The sequence below is a fragment of the Penicillium cosmopolitanum genome (genome assembly GCF_028827165.1).
Source record: "Penicillium cosmopolitanum strain IBT 29677 chromosome Unknown utg000006l:49.0-5199605.0:1.0-5204138.0, whole genome shotgun sequence".
Classification (NCBI taxonomy): Eukaryota; Fungi; Ascomycota; class Eurotiomycetes; order Eurotiales; family Aspergillaceae; genus Penicillium; species Penicillium cosmopolitanum.
The window spans coordinates 706,607-725,868 of NW_026622676.1; the positions used below are offsets into that span (position 1 = coordinate 706,607).

A 19,262-nucleotide genomic window follows, 5' to 3' on the forward strand; every position below is an offset into this window, starting at 1 on the left:
GAGACCAAGTCATTGTTCTCAAAGTAAACCTTCTCCTCGGAAAACTAAGTGTCTCCTCGCTAACTCTAAAATTAAAGTAGTTGCCAATTAGCCTAAGTCCTGAGGTCTGGTCCCTTAATTCAAGTTGTTTAGCCTCTTGTCCCTGTTGCAACAGGTACACTTCAGCGAATACTGGTACCGGCAGAGGCTCCGGGCCATCAAAGAAGTCCATCACGGTCTAGCCCTCACTGATAACCCACGACTCAGAAACCTGGGCATCAGCCTTCTTCCACTGCTCGGCAAACAATCAAACGAGTCATAGTATCTGATCCCAAGCCACCGTAGGTCTAGACTTGAGGTCTAGCGAAAGAAACAAGCCACAAGATCTGGCAGGATAGTATGGGGGATAAAACTTTCCCCCACAGCCAAGCACTCGGCACTTTTAGTAGCGCCGAATCTGCCAAAGACTAAATAATGGACATTCCATGACGATATAAACTACTGCTAGTAGTAAAGGTATCGGCAACTCCGAGCCAGCCTATTGAGATGTACATACGAGCAGTTACCCACAACGACACACAAAAAAAAGGCGAAAAAACAACAACAATCGAGTGCAACGCTGAATCATGTAGACGCAGATCCGGAAAATATAGACACGACCACTGGGGTTCAAACTTCCAAAAAGACTTCGAAATAGAGCTTTTTCACCTCCCACCAACCTTGATTGACGTTCCGGATACGGAGAATTCTCCACTTATTTCCCCAGTCACCACTCTCCTAATAAAGCAAAGACAGGATCCTCTCGCTAGCAAGTCCCCTACAATCCATGGAAAAGCCCCGGATCCGAGAAAGCTACAGAGAACGATTCGATGGAATCCCGAAATAAGATTTTGAAGGCGTGGGACCAGACTGGCCTGGCGAGATTTTTCCATGAAATGTCAACGCCGCCAGAAAGATCAACCTTGCATCGATTGGGTGGGACTACCTCCACAACTTTATTCTCTACTAATCATTTGCTGGGATAATTCGGCCGGCGATTGTATTTCCTGGAATTGGCCTATCAGCGTTGATGGATAAGTTCGGGGCCTGCGAAGGGGAGGCCTTATAGTCTTTGACGCAATCGCTCAGTGCTGGTTCCCGATGCGGTGGTTGATGGACCAATAGGGCTGGTCGGTTGAAACAACCCCATGATGAAGCATGGGTTAACGGTTGGTCTGGGAGGCGCTACTGGGAACTTGGGGGCTTTTCTGGGCTTTTGCACTACTATCATGCAGAATGTCGTGCCTGGTTGAATCTTTCTGAAGGAATTGTGTGTCCGGGCGATTAACCGCTGCATTCTCGGCCGTTCGTCTGGCTTTGGCTTTGGCTTTCCCTCTTATATTTAATATTCGCGCCTCCCATTGTCTGGATTCGTTGGAACCTTCGCATTGTATTCAGGCTATTGTGAACTTGGAAGGCTCTGCTGGTCATTCTCTTGATACTACCTTTATTGCATGGGACTTTGCCCCCCCTCTTCTTTTCTTCTTCTCTTCTTCCTCTTCTTCTTCTTTCTACATCTTCTTTCTACGACAGATGGATTGACACTTGCTTGCACCTTACACATATACCAAGAGACTAGCCAGCCTCTCAATGGATTGACTGATAATCGCTTGAACATCCTCACTCGATAATGCGCGTCCGGGTTATCACGACTGTCTTTACCGTCTTGTCGGCTCTGTTCGTTGCAATCCGCCTGTTCACACGTGTGAAGCTGGTTAAGAAATGGGGATACGATGACTTGCTCATCATTGCGGCATGGGTTTGCTCCGCTACCTTTTACGCCTTTATCGTTGTCGGTGAGTCCTAGAATTACTATCAGCATACCTCTCTGCATACTCAAGCTAATTGTATAGAGCGACACTACGGTCTTGGGCAGCCTAAAACATCACTTCCTCCCAATGTCATCCAAGGACAGCTATTTGTAAGTTCTACTTCCCCATTGATCGAACGAATACGTGTGGCTGATAGAAGTAAATCATTCAGTATCTTTGGATCTCCATCCCTTTCTACAACCTCTCCCTCATCCTTTCCAAACTCTCAGCCCTCGTCTTTCTCACTTCCATATTTCGCATCCGACGCTTTCTCATCATCGCATACCTCGTCATGGGCTTCCTGGTGGTTGCAGGACTCTGGATGGTTCTCAGCGGCTTCATCTTCTGCGTACCAGTTCCCATCTTCTGGAGCATGAACAAGAGTCTCGTCGCTGCGCACTGTCTACCGAAAGCTCCAGTATGGTTTACGAACGCTTCCATACAAATAATCACCGATATTATCATCTTGATACTGCCGATGCCAATTGTATCCAAGCTGCGATTACCGAAACGTCAACGGGCGGGGATCATGATCATTTTTGGCGTTGGGGTCTGCGTCATTGCAACAAGCTTAGCGCGAGTCTATGAATTGAGTGTCATGGTACGCAGTCACGACTTTACAAGTAAGTTACTTCCAATTGCATCCATTGCTCTTCTCTCCTTTCAATCCTCCAATAGAAACAACCAACTAACCCATTCACAGAGACCAACGCCGAAGCCGCAGTCTGGTCTTCCCTCGAAGCAAATGTCTCTATAATCTGCGCCTGCCTCCCACCTCTACACACTCTAATCTCACGAGTCTTCTCATTCTGCTTCCGCCCACAACCAATCCACGCAGCACCCGCTTCAAACACCAAACCACACTCAACTACAACATTCCTCACCTCTTCAGCCCGCAAACCCTCCATCTACGACCCTCACCATTATCATGAGGGCGTATTCTACAATGACCCCTTCTACACCGGCCCAGTAGGAGCCTACACTGCCAGTATCTCAAAGGTCAATACGAACGGCGAAGACCCCGAGAGCGGTGGCAGCGCCAACAGCGGAGATGGTATCCGTGTTGTCCGCGAGCTGCGCATTGGATCTGATTCCGCCGCGCCGAGTCCAACACTCGCTCCGACTCTCGGTCCGACTTTCGGTTTGACTGGGACCAATGAGCATGATTTTGAATTGGAGCCCCATAGTCCGTCTGTTGAGTGGGATCTTGGTGATTTCGAGTTCCCAGATTATAAGGAGCGGATGAATGCCCCGATTTGATGGGATAGATCGGATGGAATCGGATGGTATATCTATGTAACTATAGTATCTAAGGCATTGCATTATGCATAAACGCGAACACGACGCGAACACGACTTGACTAGAAATTAATTGAAATGATTGGACAAATGACTCTATATTCAGGTTTATAACTATTTGCCTCCAGGGGACACAGGGTACTCAGAGACTGGGTCGGGCGTTATCCTTCCATCTCATGGCTTGTTCAATGGCCTTTGCGACAGCGACGCATTTTTCTTCGCCGAAACGGCCGCCTACGACTTGTACGCCGACCGGCATGCCTTCGACTAGGTTGATATCATCTGCATAGATCAGTACTAGTTAGTACCGTAGTACGCAGGTTGGGTTCAGGGAAGGGGTAACTCACACTGCTCTTTATTAAACCTGTCGCCAGAATTCCTAGGCACATGGTCCGACCACTCTTGATCCGGCATATCCTGTTCCCGAGAAACATTCGTGATGGGCACAGACAAGGCCGCGTATCCGAGTAAATTCCAAATACTAGTGTAGCCCACGTATGCGCTGGATTTCACCCATGTCCAGGGCTTGTATCCCACCCATGGAGTCGTTGGCATAATTAGTGCGTCGATGCCGGATGTAGTCCAGCGATCGAGGTAGCTACTCTCATAGAGATACTTATCCGCGTTTAACTGTCGTCCGTTAGCAGCTGTCCGATAACTACTGCACTGCAAAACTACACTTGTATCACGTACCTGATGCGTCTCCGAGGTAGACAATATATGATCCGGAGTTCCAACTAACATCCCTTCAACCAGGGGCTCACCCGTCATCTCGATCTTTCTACGACATCCCTCGCCTCCATCAGAGAAAATAGCCTTCTCCCATAATGAGTAGGCGTATGAATGAGAGGACGCATCCCATTCAAACACTGCCAAAGGACGGGTCAGAGGGATATTCACTTAAATACTTCAAAGAGAAAGGTCAAACACAACAGGGAGAAAACCAACCTTCATGCCCAGCCGCTCTCAGTGCATCGATAACATCCCGAACCGCCCTCGCGATCGGAGGTTGAACTTTGACAACGCCATCATCTACCACAAAGCCAATGCGGAGTCTCTTCGCCTTCAACGAAGCTAAACTCCTCCGCCACGGAACGGGAGCAGTATGTTGATCTAATTCCCAAGGCGAGGCACACGGCAGAACCTCCATATACCTCTCAATACTCGCCAGGGAGCAAGCCATCGGACCAGCAACGGAGCGAACGATATCCTGGCCGGGACTAGTGAGAACGGGGGATTAGCATATAAACAACCCTAACCACTGTCCATACCGCGGAAGAATATAGAAAGAAACTTGAACTTACTTCCCCCTCTCATAAGGATGTCTTCCAGGACTAGGTGAAAGACCAAAAATCCCCGTCAAACTAGCCGGGATCCGAATCGAGCCTCCCAAATCCGTCCCAATACCGAGCGGACTACCCCGAGCCGCAACAAGCGAGGACTCGCCGCCGGAGCTCCCGCCGGAAATCAGGGCGCGATTCAGTGGGTTCACGCATTGGCCGAAGACGTGGTTGTATGAGTCGGACATCATCATTGATTGGGGGAGATTTGTTTTTACGTATAGGACTGCCCCGAGACGGCGGAGGGTTTGGGCGACGGACTTGTCGGTTTGGGAGGGGTTGTTTGTTAGTCCGACCCAGCCTGTATGGGGATGATGTTGTTAGCCGAATGCATGGCTGGGTGATTACCGGGTATGGTTTAAGAAGGCAATGAACATACCGATAGAAGTATCGACACCCTTAACAGAAAATAAATCCTTAATCGAAACAGGCAGTCCATGCAAAGGACCAACCGTCGATCCAGTCCTCGCTAAATGAGCATCCATCCGCTTCGCCGTAGCGAAGGCTTCTTCAAAGAATATCTCCGTGCAGCAGGTGGTTAATTGGTGGGCTAGGGCTGCGCGCTTCGCGAATGCAGTCGTTAGTTCTAGCGAGGAGAGCTCGCCGGATGAGAGGTTGCGCAGAAGCACTGTTATATCTGTTTCCTCTGTGAGGAGTAGTTCTCTTGCGGAGAGGATGCTTCGGAGGTAAACGAGTGCGTCGGGCGTCGATTCGACGGATGGGATTGAAGAAAGACGCCATTCGGCTGGAATTAGGGCCAGTTGCTCGGCGCGCTTTTGGGCTGCTAGGTCCAGGTAGGTTGGTGCTGTTGTGGTGGCCATTATGGAAGTTGCTTTAAATCCGAGGCCAGTGTCAGGTGGGGTGGGATGGAATGATGTCTATGGGGATAGTTGGAATTTGGTAAAAAAAAGGTGAGAATGTAGTAAAGGATAACACTGGCAGCAGCTTCATATATGGCCTTGGAGTGAGGAAATAAGATACTAAGAACTAGGTAGGCAATAAACGAACAAACCACCGACAAGAATCCAAGTACTAGTATGTCACGAGAAAGAAGCCAAAGATAAGAAAAATAGATTCGTTTCCCAATTAGGCAAGTTATCAAAAGTATCTACACCAACAGCCAACCACAAGATGACCTCCACTGCAACTGGGTCCTTCTACCCCGCGATTTCCGTCCCCACTCCCTGGTCCCCTAGACCACCGAGGCAATCCCCCGACTCATCCAACGCCGCTCACACTGTTCCTGACCATCCGGATAACGCGGAAACTCACAAAGCCGACAATTCCGCCAGTAGCTGCGAATAACCTCGCACTGTTGTGCTTGCGTTGCGTGTATTCCGCTTACATAGATAGGTGTGGCGAGGTGCACGTAGAAACGTGATGAGGTGGGTAATCGGGATATTGCGCTGCATACGCGATCCACCATGTTTGATAATACGTCTGAGTGGGCGGGTGTTCTTAATTGATCTTGATCTGAATTATGGCTCGGGGGCATGGCCCGGGTTGATCTTGATCTTGATCATGGTGTCGGTATAGACGGGCAAAGGCAACGATCGCCCCTGCATATCGGTATACTGCAGCTGCGAGGCCGCGATCTGTTTGATCGGATGAGTCGAGGCGCAGAACCTGGTCCATTGCCATGGTACTGAGCTCTGCAATGCTCAAGGCATTCCTGGATCTAGATTCGAATTCCGATTCCTGTTTGGCGAGGTGTACGAATAAGTCGTATGTATCTGGCGGGCAACCTACAGAAGAGAAAAACGACTGGTGGAGAATATTGCGGTGCCAGTCGTCGAAGATAAGAGCCCCGTCTTCACGGACTAGGGTCCCTGTTACATCGAACCAGACAAGGTAGGCGAGGACATCTGCGAGGCCGGGGATTTGTTGCGTGAGATTATCGATGTCTGTTTGGTTGTGGCAGTGTAGGTCGAGTAATGAGCGTGCGCCTTGGACATGTCGGTGCCATTGTCCGAATGGGCCGCAGCAGACCTCGAACATGGCGAAGGTGCCGATACCGAACAGGGCGACGGGGTGCGCTGACTCGATGACCTTGCTTAGATTCGATATCGCGGTCAAATGCGACTGGATTGAGTCTTTGTCATCTGTGCCTTGGAGGCGAGATCGAGCGAAGCTGAGTGTTCGTGAGATAAGTTCGATGGCTTCTTCCGGAAGCTCCTGCTTGCTTGATTGAATCTCCTGGTAGAAGTGGGAGAGAAGGTCGATGAAGCCGTATAGATTGATAGGGATATTTGCATGTAGATCCGTCTGGCCAACTTGAATTGAATCATGTTGCTCCGCTGGTATGGTCGACAATGGGGACAATGATAATGACGGGGATGTTTGAGGTGATGTCTTCACTGCTGGGGTGGTCTTCTCGCTCATCCATTTCACCCTTTGGGGATATTGGCAGGATACATCTTGCTGTTGACATGGTTGGCATCGGGGGCGGTTGAGATCGCACTTGATGCCATTCATGCGGCAGTGGTAACAGTGGCGATCATGGCGAATGCCACGAGGCTTCTTATCCCCTGCCATTGCCCATCTGGATGAATTTGTTCCAAGGGGATGTCCTCGGGGCCAGTGCCGAAGCCGGATCGACGGGAGATAAGAGTGCGGGGGAAGTCTACGCCGGGTTGCCCGTTCGGTCCTAGCGAGACGAGATACTCCTACAAGTCGGAGTTGATCCGCGGCAGCAGTTTGTACATTGAAGCGAGTGTGATTTCGGTAATTATAGCACAGTACAACCGGGGAAATTCCCATGTAAGCACCTTGAACCTTGAACCCAAATGATAAACCAAAAGAGTGACAGAGTCTGGAAGCCTGCCAGAGTATGAAAAGAGTGTAAAACGCCAGAGAAAATATTTACAAACTTTGCGACCGTCCCAAGTTAGAATATACAAAAACAAAAATAGTATTTACACCGTCTCGTAGAATATTTCTTCTTCCTAGACTTCAGTCCCGCTCAGTGGCAGGAGACGTTGGGAGGAGGATTCGAAGCCATTGTCATGTGCACATATCGACTCTGCGAGGATCCATTTTTGTGTCCTGGAGCCATCTTTTCACGTCGATCACGTCGCTTTGTGTATGAGTTGACTTGCTCTGGCCTGGGCTCAACGAAGAGATCCTGACCAGCATCTGAAGTCAGTTGACCCGACCTGCGGTGTTCAACTTTTGGGCTTTTTGTTTCGAGTCTGCCTGCAAGTTTTTTTTTTCTCCCCTCGCGACGACGATTCGCTCGCTCATGCTGTCTCTTGCCGAACGCGTGGCGTCTCTCAGCTGCCGCGCGTCGTCTTTTGGTCCTCGACGAGGCTCGAGAGAGAGGCCGTGATGAAGCGAATGAGGCCCGGGAAGAGGAGCGTGACCGATTCTTCGAGCTGATCACTTCCTTGAGATGGTCAAGAGCAGCTATGAGTGGGAAGGGAGATGCGACCCTGCCGTTCACTACTGATGCGGAGCCCAGTGAAGGGGCAATGTTCAACAGAATGTTGCTGTTGGAGGCTTGGCTGATAGATCGTCTTCGCTGACAGGCCGTCTCAGATGCACTCTGCGGTGGACGGTTTTCGTTCTCCACGGAGACTGAGCAGAGAGAAGCTGCAATGGCATGCGAGATTTTGCACTGCGTGTCTGGACTGATGGGATGCTTGGTGGGAACGATTGGTGCAGGTGTTTTAGGACGACTATCGTGACCCTCCAAAGGAAGAGCTGGAGGAGGGAGAGGCGAAAGCTTGAGAAGAGAGGCTGAATCTTCAGTATCCAACCCACTGAGGCTCGGCTTTTGGGGAGGCGATGTGGAAGTGACAGGCGGCTCTTTCGACGAGCGATCCGACGCAGGTGGGCTTGGGTCAACGACGTTTGACGGCATCTGTGATAAGACAGGCATGGGCACCATGCTGATGGTCATAGCAGGCATGTTCGGCATATTGAAGGTAAGACCTCCCAAAAAGGGACTCTGGAGCCCCGCATGAAATGGCTTCGGGGCGAGTATTGGGGACGGGGCCCCTGCTCGAAATGGTGCCACCTTGTAGTCCAAATTTTGAGGTAGGGCGCCAGCATCAAGAGAGGCGAAAACTCTAGGACTGCTCTGAGCACGGCTACCGGCAGACTTGGGAGAGTCTTCGTTCCGTTCCGAAACACTTTGATGGAGAGAATCAAGGCTGCTTGAACAATGATGGCAGATAATGTCGTACTCTCCCTCGCGGGGTACGAAGGTCATCGAGACAGGCTGCAGGCCCATGTACATATCTGGGTTCCAGTTGCATATCTCCAGCCAAGTTGGAAGCTCATCGATCGGGATCAGAGGCACCAGGATTCCGCCTGGTCGGAAGACACAGAAGCGAGGAATCGGACGAGAAGTCGGGAAGTGCAGAGGATAAGGCAGTTGGTATCCGCAAGTCTGCATAGCGACAAGTCGATGTCAATATCAGTGTCAAGAATAGAGAACACAAGCAAGTGAGCGAAGGAATGAGTGAGTGAGTGAGTGAATGAATGAAAGAGTGAGTGAAAGAGTTGTTGGTAACCGAAAGTACGAATGCGGCTGAGTGTAGAATGAAAGTGACTGTATGATATACCGCGAGTGAGAAGAAAGAGTGGATGAGGAGACAAGAAGAAGAAGAAGAAGAAGAAGAAAAGACGAAGAGAGAAGAAAATGGGAGTTTTGTTTACATTGTGGTCCGCTCTTTCCAAGTGAGGTATCAAGTATCAACAATGGTATTTCCATGGATTAAATGGCAGGTACATCTAGTCTAATCTGAAACAAAAGGGAATACTGACGCAGGCCATTAAGGTAAAGCGAAGATGATCTCAGGAAGGAACAAATGTGCCATTGCGACAGTCGAAACCCAGGTTGGGGTTGAGTGCTGAAGTAGCATTGATGCAAACCGCAGTGGGGGCCTCCATACTTTGCGGAATCAACTGAATGTTTCGCAAGGCAAAGTTCTTGCAGGACTTCTCTGTATTGCACTCGATAATGACAGCCTCGGTGTGCTTGAGATTTGGAAGCCCAACATCATACCAGCAGGGATCACTCGCGCAAGATCCATCACCGGGACGGAAAGTGTTGATAGTACCTGTAAAGTCCGTCCAGGAGAAGTCCTCCATCACGACAGAGGCGTTATTGACACGTCCAGTAGTTTGGCCATCGCCGAGTTGTGTCTGGGAAGAACCCTGGTTGAGATAGCTCTGCGTCACGAAGATCGGAAAAGTCACGTTGTACACGCGGATGTTCTTCCAGGTGATGTTCTTGGCGAGGCCCTGACCACCCATCCAGGACTTGAAACGTGCACCGTAGACTGCATCAATGACAGTGACATCTTCGAAGTGGATGTTGGAGACGTTGGCGAATTCATCTTGGGATTGACCCAGTGATCCAATGCTCATGCCGTGGCTCTGGTAGCCGATGGTGTTCCTTTCGAAAACCACGTTGTGAGATCCCGATTGGACTGCAATGGCATCGTCTCCGTTGTATATCACACTGTCGGTGATGCGGACGTTCGTGCCAGTAACATCGAAGCCGTCAGTGTTGAATGGGAATGATCCGGTGGACTCGGCGTCGATGAAAGCGTGGCTGACTTCAATGTCGTCTCCCTCTACCTGGACATTCCAAGCGATGGGTTTGCGAGACTTGAAGTACTTCAATGAACCATTCGTTGTCTTGAAGCTCATGAGGTGTGGACGAGAGTCAATTCCCGTGCCATTAACTGGGTTTGCATCCCACCAAGCCTGACCATAAGAGTTGATCCAGCCATTGTTGACATCCGAAGAGCCGATATAGTCGATCTTGGGCCCCTGGAAGGTAAACCAGTGCTGGCCATCCGCGTAGGTAACTCTATTTGTGCGGTTGACCACCTTTTGAACTTCGGCAATACTTTGAGGGAGGTGGAGGTTACCATTCACCTGGATCTCGACATTGCTCAAGTTCGTGACGCTGACCGGTGTGAAGATATTATAGTCGACGCCTTCCTTGAAGACAACGACCGAGTCTTTAGCGCATCGAGCAAAGACTTTCTGCACAGCCGGAGTATCGTCCGCTGTACCATTGGAAGACGGGACAACACAGCGATGGGGTCGACTGGTATCTGAGCGGCGAAGGCCCGGAGCACCGAGCGCCAGGGAGGAAGATACCAGAGCTAAGATCGCAGAGCGCGGAATCAGCATTGTGAGCAGAGCAAGCGAAAGGAATGCTGGAATTGATACCTCTGGAGAGCCAACACTCGTCCGCTTTATACCGTGCCTGGGAGTATACTCTACCCCAGGGTTATTTGGATAGATCATCGCCAACCCCGGAAGAATCGCCATCAACCCCGGGGGATCGACCCCACAATGGGGAGACAGTTAGCTTTGAAAGCGCCAGCTGCGGTGTCGAGTGGACGGACTTTTATTTCCGCGGCCGGGGTCTCCAGATCAATTGGTGGAAATAACTGGGATCGACGATCTTCTCGCTGCAGGCTAGTTGGGACGATGCTTGTACGAACATCACACCAAGCAAACAGCCGACGAAGTGCCACCAAACCATTGCATTGTGTTGCGTTACCGGTAGTTGCAATTGGTTCCCACTTAAGTGCCACATTGTGGCACCAAGCATGGAGGTGGAGGTGGCTGGTGGCTGATGGCTGACAGGCTACGGAGTACTCATAGACTAGCAAGCTGCCGGAGCTCGGAGCTTCGACCAGCCGATATTAGATGTCACTGACTTGAACTACGAATACTTTCTCTACATTCCCACCATCGGCATTCCAACCACCAACACATCCGCAGAACCACATACATCTCTCATCCTCTCATCTCAAAATGACACTCGAAAACCCCACGAACACCGACCGCCCAACACCAACCATCACCCCAGAATCCGCAAGCCTCCACCTAGGCAGCTCAATCTTCATCAACGCCCCCTCAACCCGCGTCTGGGAAGTCCCTAACCGACACATCAACATGGCCAAGCTGGAACTCCTTCGTACCACGCGTAACAATCCGCTCACAACCCGACACCCCGACATCCACATCCGCTGATACCGACCCCAACACCTCCACCACCGCACCCGCACCACTCTCCCCAATCCTCCAAAAAGGCACAAAAGTAACCTTCCATGTCCGGATGGATCCAAACTCAACAAAACCCCAACCCGCAACAGACGCCGGCCTAATCGTAACCGAGTACGAGGCGCCGAATGCAGAGACCGGGACTGCGGGGCGAATTGTTTGGGCCTCGGACTTCGAGGCGGCTGGGACGATGCCGCCTTCGCTTTTGACTGCGGAGCGGGTTCATGAGATTAAGGATGTAAAGGCCGAGGAGGGTGGGGTGAGTGGGACGGAGGTTAGGAATTGGGAGTTGCAGGTTGGGTGGTTGGTTTATGTTGTTAAGTGGATGTATGGGGCGCAGTTGAGGGTTAATTTTGATCTTTGGGTTAATGATTTGAAGGGGTTTGTTGAGGGGAATGGGGGTGGACATGAGTAGATTAAGTTGGTCGTGAATATGGCGGTATTTTACTGGGTGTTTAGTTCAGGTTTTTTGATTCAGGTCGCAGAGCGTGTGCTTCGAGTTGAATTGATCTACGGCCCGGGGTCAAGGATGGGAGTATCAAGCCCTGGAGGTCTTCAAGTTTGTTTCGTCTTTGATCGCTGGGTTTAATTTTCAAGGACTACGAGTGTAGTAGTAAGAATGATCTCTATTACAATGGAATGGTGCGGCAATAATTAATTGTATGGAACAATAGACTGTTCAAATTGGTCTCAAATTCTAACCTTCATTAATCTGGTATGCTCCTCACTGCCAGTGCCTTCCCTCAACTCCATCACCGGGTATATGATCTAACGAATGTATATAGTAGTAGTATAAATGCCAAAGAAAAAGAAAAATGCTCCGAATGCCTACCCAATAAAAGCACAATGCAAATGCAAATGCAAAATGAAACCAAAGAAAGAAAATATCAAGACAAAAAAACAAAGTCCGACCAGATCCAACTCATGCTTCCCCATCCCCACAAACCTCCTCCGCAAGACCCACCCACTCAATCGCAGTAATCCGCTTCGCCGGATCCTTAACAACAGCCTGCCGAACCAACCTCTCAACAAACCCATTCCTAGGAACCCTCGCCCCATTCCCAAACGAGCGAATGAAATCCAGAATCTGATGCCCCTCCCCGGCCATCAGATTCCGGCGCCGGAAATCACATCCAGGATACAAGAGTACATCGCCCGTCGCTGCGGCCAGAAGCGTCGCAGCTAGGGAAAATACATCCGAAGCCGGCCCCGGTGGAGGATTACCACTACCAGGCCTGAGAGATTTGAGGACCTCAGGCGCGGAGAAAGGTGCCGTGAAACTGGATAGAGTCTTTTCCTCATTACCGTTCTCCGCGGGGTCCGGGGAGATATCCATTGCTGCGGAGAAATCCGCCAACAGCGGCTCATAGCGGAAGGCGTTGGAGCCATTGCCATTGCCGTTGGTCATATCCTGTCGTCCCTCTGCAACCTCTATAGGGCGGAGTAAGATGCTATGCGGCTTGACGTCGCCGTGCATAATTCCTGCAGTATGGTGGAGCCAGCCGAGACTGCTAATCAGCTTGCGGGCCAAATCCTTCCAGGGCTCTGGGCCGAGGAACGGGTCGAACATGGTGGCTGTTGCGATAGGCTGATTGCGGACGCGATTCGCTGCTTCTTCGATGTATGTTGATAACGCGAGTGGGACGGCGGTCATTACCAGTGACTGGGTTTCGGCGTGGAAGCCGTGGAATGGCACAATGTGGTTCTCGTGGCCTGGGGTGAGGGTGAGTCGGGTTAGGATTAGGGCTTCGGTCTTTAGGACGGGGCCTGCGTCGCCGCGGCGGGATGTCTTGACGGCTACAACTCGGCTGGCGTTGATGGGGGAGCTGGGTGGGGTGTTGAGGAGGGTATTGTTGTTGGTGGTGGTGGCGGGGTTGGTGGTTGGGGTTGATCGCGCTTTGTAGACTTTACTCCAGACGCCCTCGCCGAACTCGATGCGACGGCCGCGCTCGTCGAGGCATGGCTCTAGTTCGTCTGTGAAGCGGAGCGGGGTGGTAATGTTGCGTCTGAATAGGGCTGCGGAGTGCTCATCGCTAGTTTCTGATAATGGGGTGACGATGCGCTCGCTGCTTTCTTTGCCAATTGGTGTAACCGGGGGAGTAAGACTCGAGCCGGATGTCGAGGTGTGTAATATGCCTTTGCCATCGTGGCCGGTGTGCAGCGACAATTGCATGGGCGAACTGGGGGGAGTCATACTCGGCATGATACTAGTAGTACCAGTATACTAGTATGGAGGAATGCGCCCTTGTGAGTCAACCGCGTGGCTGGTGATGAGGTATAGCCAATTAATCAGAGGCGATTGACAATTGATACTAGCAAGGGAGCAAGATGCTTGATCTGCAAAGGCAGAGTATGCAAATGCAAAGTAGTGCACCACAGCGAGGCTGCTGGGTGTATCAGCGCCACCGGAGGCGAAAAGGCGAAGTAGTTGGGGCGTTCGTTCCAGTCAGTCGCATCATCCACGGTTTGGGGCACGGCTATGACGTGGTGGCGAGGCGAATTTGAATTTGAATATTTGGGGAACTCCTCGGAATGGACGGATTTTATAGATTTCCTCGAGTGTAGGGACGAAGAACAAATATCAAATAATTAAAGAAAGAGAAGAGAAAAGAAAGGAAGAATGAGGTGGCCGACGAGGACAAAGCGTGAAAGTGAAAGTGGAAGCCCGAAAGCGTGGAAAAGCAAAGGCGCGAACAAGGCGATTAGCGCCATGTCGGGGGCCGCGCAAGATAAAGGGAAAAGAAAAAGAAAAGAAAAACAGAGATTGGCGATTGACAGTTCAACCTTTAGCAATCCACCTATCGGGGCGGGTCGAATGGCCGGTCTCGACCAGGTGGGAAATGACAGAAGGAAGATTTGCCAGTGAGGACGAGGGGATCGCCGGTGGATAGAAGGATGTGACGGTGGTAACGGTGGGTTTTGGTGGGAAATGGGAAATGAGAAGTGATAATGGGAGATTGGAAATGCATGCTAATCCTAGTTAATGTCCATGCTAAAGATTCTGCTAACTGCGATCGGCAGGGTCATGCTCCACCGTTCGGTTAGACCCTGGTGTTTTGTTTACTTTACTGTTTACTCTCGGGGGTTGTTTATTCAGTTGTTTATTGTGTTGATTATCCTAAGGTTACTAGAATACCGGTAGAATACGAAAAGCTGGGGTAGCTGGCAACGTCGCAGTTCATCAATCCTAGGGTAGTATAGTCCCTCCTTTAGTGAGGGTGGCTGCTGCAACCGTCTCCACTGCATGCGGCTTGGAGGGGGAGCTAGTAGTAGTCACGGCGGGTCTGGGAATACGAATAACCGTAGGACTTAGCAGTAGGAGTATAGTATTCCAAAGTACTCGTAGTTAACAATTACTTGTCGTCGATTAACTATTGGTGTACAGTATTATTTGTATATGTATTCCAGTATTCTAGTATGCAATATTCCAGGATTCTGTATCATCCCAGCCAATCACATCCAATCGCCCTCCCTCGTGCGCCCCGGCCCGGCCCAGCTCTGCATCCGTGCTTCTATAAATACAAAGACAAAAGGGTATCAAAATCTACATCCTATACACGGTATACACGGCATACAACCAGGAAATTCAAACAAACACCACCTTTAGTGCATCCTCTTGACCCCATCGGCGCTTTCCCCCGCACCGAACGTGGTCAGAGTCGCCCCAATCACACGACTCAACTGCAGCGCAGACAGGTCCTGTGCGTGCTGCTCATACAACAGGATGATATCCCAGAGCACCTCCGCTGAAAGGGTCCGGACCCGCCATCCACTAAAATCACACTCGATCATTTTTAATAGTTGGGTATCTTCCTCGCCAACTCTGGTGATATTCGGGTCGATTTCACCCCTATCACATCTCAACCGCTTGTCCGCATAAGCGACCAGGCCAGGGATCTCTTGGAGAACCTGGTCCGTCGTCAGGTTCGGGAGTAGGGTTTGGAGAAGCTCCGCCACCGACATATCGTTCTTACCGCGAAACACCCTCGCTATAGCGTCGAATAACCGTGCCACATCAGTGCGTCTCTCTTCAGCAACCTTCGACAGTTTTCGGACAGCAATGCAATTCTCATCAGCTTCGAAGAATAAAACCGACATAGGCTCCCGGGGATACAATTCGGTGGTATCGATTTTGAGAGGCTCGAATGGGCGACGGTCCCACAGCAACGCAGCATCATCAAAGTTGGCGTTGCCAACTCGGGCGGCGCGTTCTTCATCAATGAGTCGGTCCTTGATGCGCAGTATACCGTAGTGGATGGTGCCGATGACCTCGGCCAACTCCTTGGTCAATAACCCAATCTTCTCGTCGATATCCCGTAGATCTGCTGTTGGTGTATTGGGGCAGGCGGCCAGCCGGGCCAGTTCGCTCATTTTTGCATCAATAGCCAACTGCTTCGAAATAGTTAATTCTCGATAATAGGCGGCCCGGTTGTCTGCCCCAAGAGCGGTACGGGCCTTGCTGGCTATCCCCTTCTCTTTGCTGTTCATCTTCTTCGTCAAATTTTCATGCAACTCCGTACTAATTCTCGGAGTATGCGGGAGCGCCTTCTTAGTTGGTTTGGGGTGTTCTGGCGCAAAGCGAATCTGGGGCATCTCTCGACCCGGCGGAGTCTTGAAAGCCGCGCCTCTCTCTGACACCCGCTTCTCAATTCTGTCATATACGCTGAGCCCCTTCAGTCCGACCCACGATATGTCCTCGCTGGAACTGGCAGCCTCGATTGCATTTAATGCCACACTCTCCGTCAGTAGAGCCGGTCGATTGCGATCCGCCATAGTTTGTGGAAGGACAATCCGTGCTTCGGTTTGGGGCATCACAGCTAGCATCCGGACACTACCATACTCATGAAGCCCGGATTGGTTTAGGCAGTCCTCCATAAGTGCGCCCCACCATCTTGCTGGTGTATAGTGATTCAACTCGGAGTTTGGTACTGCCGGGTTGGCGAGCACAAGCAGGGTATCGTTATTCCGCATTTCACCAGATTTCCTTGGCGGTAATGGTTCTTGCTCCGGTAAAAGTCTGCTAAAAACTCCCGTCCAGTTCTTTTGAGAGTATATATCCATATTTTCAAGTGTATAGCAAGGTTTGCTGGCGGCAAGAGGTTCGAGGAATTGACCGAAACTCTTCAAAGCGGGTTCGAGAAGGACATGTCGGCGAGGTTGCAGGTAGTCGTTGATTTTGGAAGAGAGTACGCCGGCGCCAGGCCATAGATCAAGGATATCCAAGGGTGTTCGGTCCCCATTGCTGTTGCGTTTCTGCAGGTAGGGCGATAGTCGTTGGAAAACGTCACCTAGGAGAGCTTGTTGTCAGGACCAGATCAGGCTTTTTGGTGGAAAAGAAAGCAATGCTCTTACCAATTAGTTGTTCTGATACAATGTTCACGCGAACAGTTCTGTTATGGACTTTGGGTATCAGGCTCAGTGGCTCCGTCACTGGGTAGCGTGATAACGGGGTCCATATTGGTGTTCTCATGCTGTACAAGGAAATGAAAAAAAGAGCAGAGATCTGGCTATATCATGAGGAACAACAATTCGAGATACAGAGGGCGCCGGTCTGCATGGCTGGTGGATCGTAGGAATTTGGAGAGATTTGTCGGAGTAAAAGCGGAGAGTCGCGTAAGGTACGTAAGGACCTCCTTGACTACCCACGTTGTTCCGCGCCGCATCCCACTTGCACTTGCACTTGCACTTGCAGGCTCCAACTTCTTTGCCCTTGGCTTCTCCCTCTTCTCTTTTCTCTTTTCCCTTTCAAAGCCCGTCTTTATGCGGCTGCCTTGACATTTCGCCATTTCTCTAACATTCGGTGATTGATCCACCCAACCTGCGACAATCATGCCCCTTCGGACTACTTTCGCATGAAGAGGGGCCTTTTATCTTGGAACATTCCCCCCATCCCTCGCAGGATCTCTTGAACCCTTTGACACCTACGCCTCGTCGCCATGGCTTCTATTCCGCCAGTAATGGGCACTGCGGGTAGCCCGCCCCAAAGTGTCGAAAGGATCACTCGCATCGCTCAGGATTACGAGTACAACCCCGCGGTCCCGCTCCGGTATTGGCTGCGGACAGCGGCTACACTGAATCGCGAGGTAACTGAGTTGAAATGAAACCGTAAATACCTGCCTATTTTACATCAAGCTAATCGAATACTTTCATAATAGGCCCAAATTTACGAACGCGAAGGCCACGACGAACAAGCATATCTTCTCCTTTTCCGACACGCCCAGCTGGTTCTGGTCCACCTCACCAAACACCCAGATTCTCTCAAAGATAGTCAGGTTAAAAAGGCTTTGGTCGCAGCTGAAAAACTGGTAGATGCAAATCTCCGCAAGTTGGAGGCGCTCAAGCCGCGCATCAATAAACGATATGATCGCTACACCCAAGTTATGCGCGATCGCCAATCACGCAAACTGTCAACGGAAGTCAGCTTTACAACCGAACCACGAGACCGTGTCATCGATCCCGCTTTGACTGGCGTTGCCAAACCCCTGGAAGCCGGCGAAAACAGGGACCTTGCGGTCCGTCTAGCGCAGTCAGAGCTTACCCGCCGGGCTACTGTTCGGAGGACACAAGAACAAGGCGATGACGACAGCCGGCGAGCTGCGGGGGTATGGGGCAACTGGGAGGATGCCTTGAAGACGAATGATCGGGGAGGCGATGACTTGAGTCAACGGATCCAGAATATTCGCTCCAATATCGGGCCCGCGCCCAAGGCCAATGTCGCACGCCAAAAGCCTACTGCGCCAGATATTCCTCCACGCGTCTCCTCCGCATACAAATACCCTACCGTCCCTCGCCAAAACACCCTGGAACCCTTTGTCCCGCAAGCCCAGATCGCTATCCACGATAAGAACGCCGAACGACAACCACCCCCAGTCCCTCCTCCAAAGGAACATATTGCGCCGAGCAGAGCTTCGTTCGTGGATGGCGCATCGGTAGAGCCACCAGCCCTCCCAGCAAAGGTATCCTCACCACCGCCTCCTCCCGAGAAATCACCCTTGCCCGAGGCCCAGTCTGCGCGTTCCAATCTCGACCCAGCAAGCTACACGTTCAAGCCATCGGCATATTTGGAAAACGGCAGTCCTCTTCGCTCTGTCTTTCTCCCGGCAAATCTCCGTACCCAATTCCTGTCCGCTGTTGCCACCAACACGCAGCGCAACTTGGAAACATGCGGAATTCTCTGCGGCACATTGGTGTCGAATGCGCTGTTTATCTCCAAATTACTTATCCCCGAGCAGACTGCGACATCAGACACGTGTGAGACAACAAACGAGTCTGCTATTTTCGAGTTCTGTGACTCAGAGGACTTATTGATGCTTGGCTGGATCCACACGCATCCTTCGCAGACCTGCTTCATGAGCTCGCGCGACTTGCACACCCACTGCGGCTACCAAGTCATGCTCGCAGAGAGTATCGCAATAGTTTGCGCTCCGAGCAAGACTCCCGACTGGGGAGTCTTTCGTCTCACCGATCCTCCTGGATTAAAGACTGTACTCAACTGTACCCAGACTGGTCTGTTCCACCCGCATGCTGAAGATAATATATATACGGGAGCATTGAGACCCGGCCATGTGTTTGAGGTCAATGGACTGGAGTTCGAGACGGTAGACCTGCGCCCGAAGAACTAGCGGGTTTGTTTTTCTTTCGCCTCATCCCCGGCACTCATCTCAATATGATACCCTCAGACATCGCATCGTCATTACGCTAGCTCTAGAATACTACAAAGAAAAAGGCTCAAAAATTCACAATGAAATGTTATCATTCTT

General features: G+C 51.0%; 9 protein-coding genes across 9 annotated transcripts; 3 read left to right on the forward strand and 6 right to left on the reverse strand.

The window, feature by feature from the left end:
- Positions 1-1,648: 1,648 nt before the first annotated feature.
- On the forward strand, positions 1,649-3,089 carry N7509_004786 (uncharacterized protein; the record flags this gene model as incomplete). The annotated part of the gene is made up of 4 exons (XM_056629423.1): positions 1,649-1,814; positions 1,872-1,939; positions 2,002-2,452; positions 2,533-3,089. 4 exons carry the CDS (start codon positions 1,649-1,651, stop codon positions 3,087-3,089), a joined length of 1,242 nt encoding a protein of 413 aa, XP_056488725.1.
- Positions 3,090-3,269: 180 nt separating this feature from the next.
- Positions 3,270-5,288, reverse strand: N7509_004787 (uncharacterized protein; the record flags this gene model as incomplete). Its single annotated transcript, XM_056629424.1, has 6 exons — positions 3,270-3,409; positions 3,475-3,757; positions 3,821-3,996; positions 4,076-4,347; positions 4,432-4,768; positions 4,847-5,288. The coding sequence occupies 6 exons, from the start codon at positions 5,286-5,288 to the stop codon at positions 3,270-3,272; spliced, it is 1,650 nt and encodes a 549-aa protein (XP_056488726.1).
- A 637-nt stretch (positions 5,289-5,925) lies between these two features.
- Positions 5,926-7,002, reverse strand: N7509_004788 (Zn(II)2Cys6 transcription factor domain-containing protein; the record flags this gene model as incomplete). Its single annotated transcript, XM_056629425.1, has 1 exon — positions 5,926-7,002. The coding sequence occupies one exon, from the start codon at positions 7,000-7,002 to the stop codon at positions 5,926-5,928; it is 1,077 nt and encodes a 358-aa protein (XP_056488727.1).
- A 427-nt stretch (positions 7,003-7,429) lies between these two features.
- Positions 7,430-8,866, reverse strand: N7509_004789 (uncharacterized protein; the record flags this gene model as incomplete). The annotated part of the gene is made up of 1 exon (XM_056629426.1): positions 7,430-8,866. The coding sequence occupies one exon, from the start codon at positions 8,864-8,866 to the stop codon at positions 7,430-7,432; it is 1,437 nt and encodes a 478-aa protein (XP_056488728.1).
- A 401-nt stretch (positions 8,867-9,267) lies between these two features.
- pgxC (putative extracellular exo-polygalacturonase) lies at positions 9,268-10,620 on the reverse strand (the record flags this gene model as incomplete). Its single annotated transcript, XM_056629427.1, has 1 exon — positions 9,268-10,620. One exon carries the CDS (start codon positions 10,618-10,620, stop codon positions 9,268-9,270), a length of 1,353 nt encoding a protein of 450 aa, XP_056488729.1.
- A 633-nt stretch (positions 10,621-11,253) lies between these two features.
- On the forward strand, positions 11,254-11,917 carry N7509_004791 (SRPBCC domain-containing protein; the record flags this gene model as incomplete). The annotated part of the gene is given in 2 exon segments (XM_056629428.1): positions 11,254-11,364; positions 11,375-11,917. 2 exon segments carry the CDS (start codon positions 11,254-11,256, stop codon positions 11,915-11,917), a joined length of 654 nt encoding a protein of 217 aa, XP_056488730.1.
- A 507-nt stretch (positions 11,918-12,424) lies between these two features.
- On the reverse strand, positions 12,425-13,675 carry N7509_004792 (protein kinase domain-containing protein; the record flags this gene model as incomplete). Its single annotated transcript, XM_056629429.1, has 1 exon — positions 12,425-13,675. One exon carries the CDS (start codon positions 13,673-13,675, stop codon positions 12,425-12,427), a length of 1,251 nt encoding a protein of 416 aa, XP_056488731.1.
- Positions 13,676-15,105: 1,430 nt separating this feature from the next.
- On the reverse strand, positions 15,106-16,972 carry N7509_004793 (uncharacterized protein; the record flags this gene model as incomplete). The annotated part of the gene is made up of 2 exons (XM_056629430.1): positions 15,106-16,790; positions 16,855-16,972. 2 exons carry the CDS (start codon positions 16,970-16,972, stop codon positions 15,106-15,108), a joined length of 1,803 nt encoding a protein of 600 aa, XP_056488732.1.
- Positions 16,973-17,438: 466 nt separating this feature from the next.
- N7509_004794 (putative endosome-associated ubiquitin isopeptidase (AmsH)) lies at positions 17,439-19,124 on the forward strand (the record flags this gene model as incomplete). The annotated part of the gene is made up of 2 exons (XM_056629431.1): positions 17,439-17,585; positions 17,658-19,124. 2 exons carry the CDS (start codon positions 17,439-17,441, stop codon positions 19,122-19,124), a joined length of 1,614 nt encoding a protein of 537 aa, XP_056488733.1.
- Between the last annotated feature and the right edge of the window lie 138 nt (positions 19,125-19,262).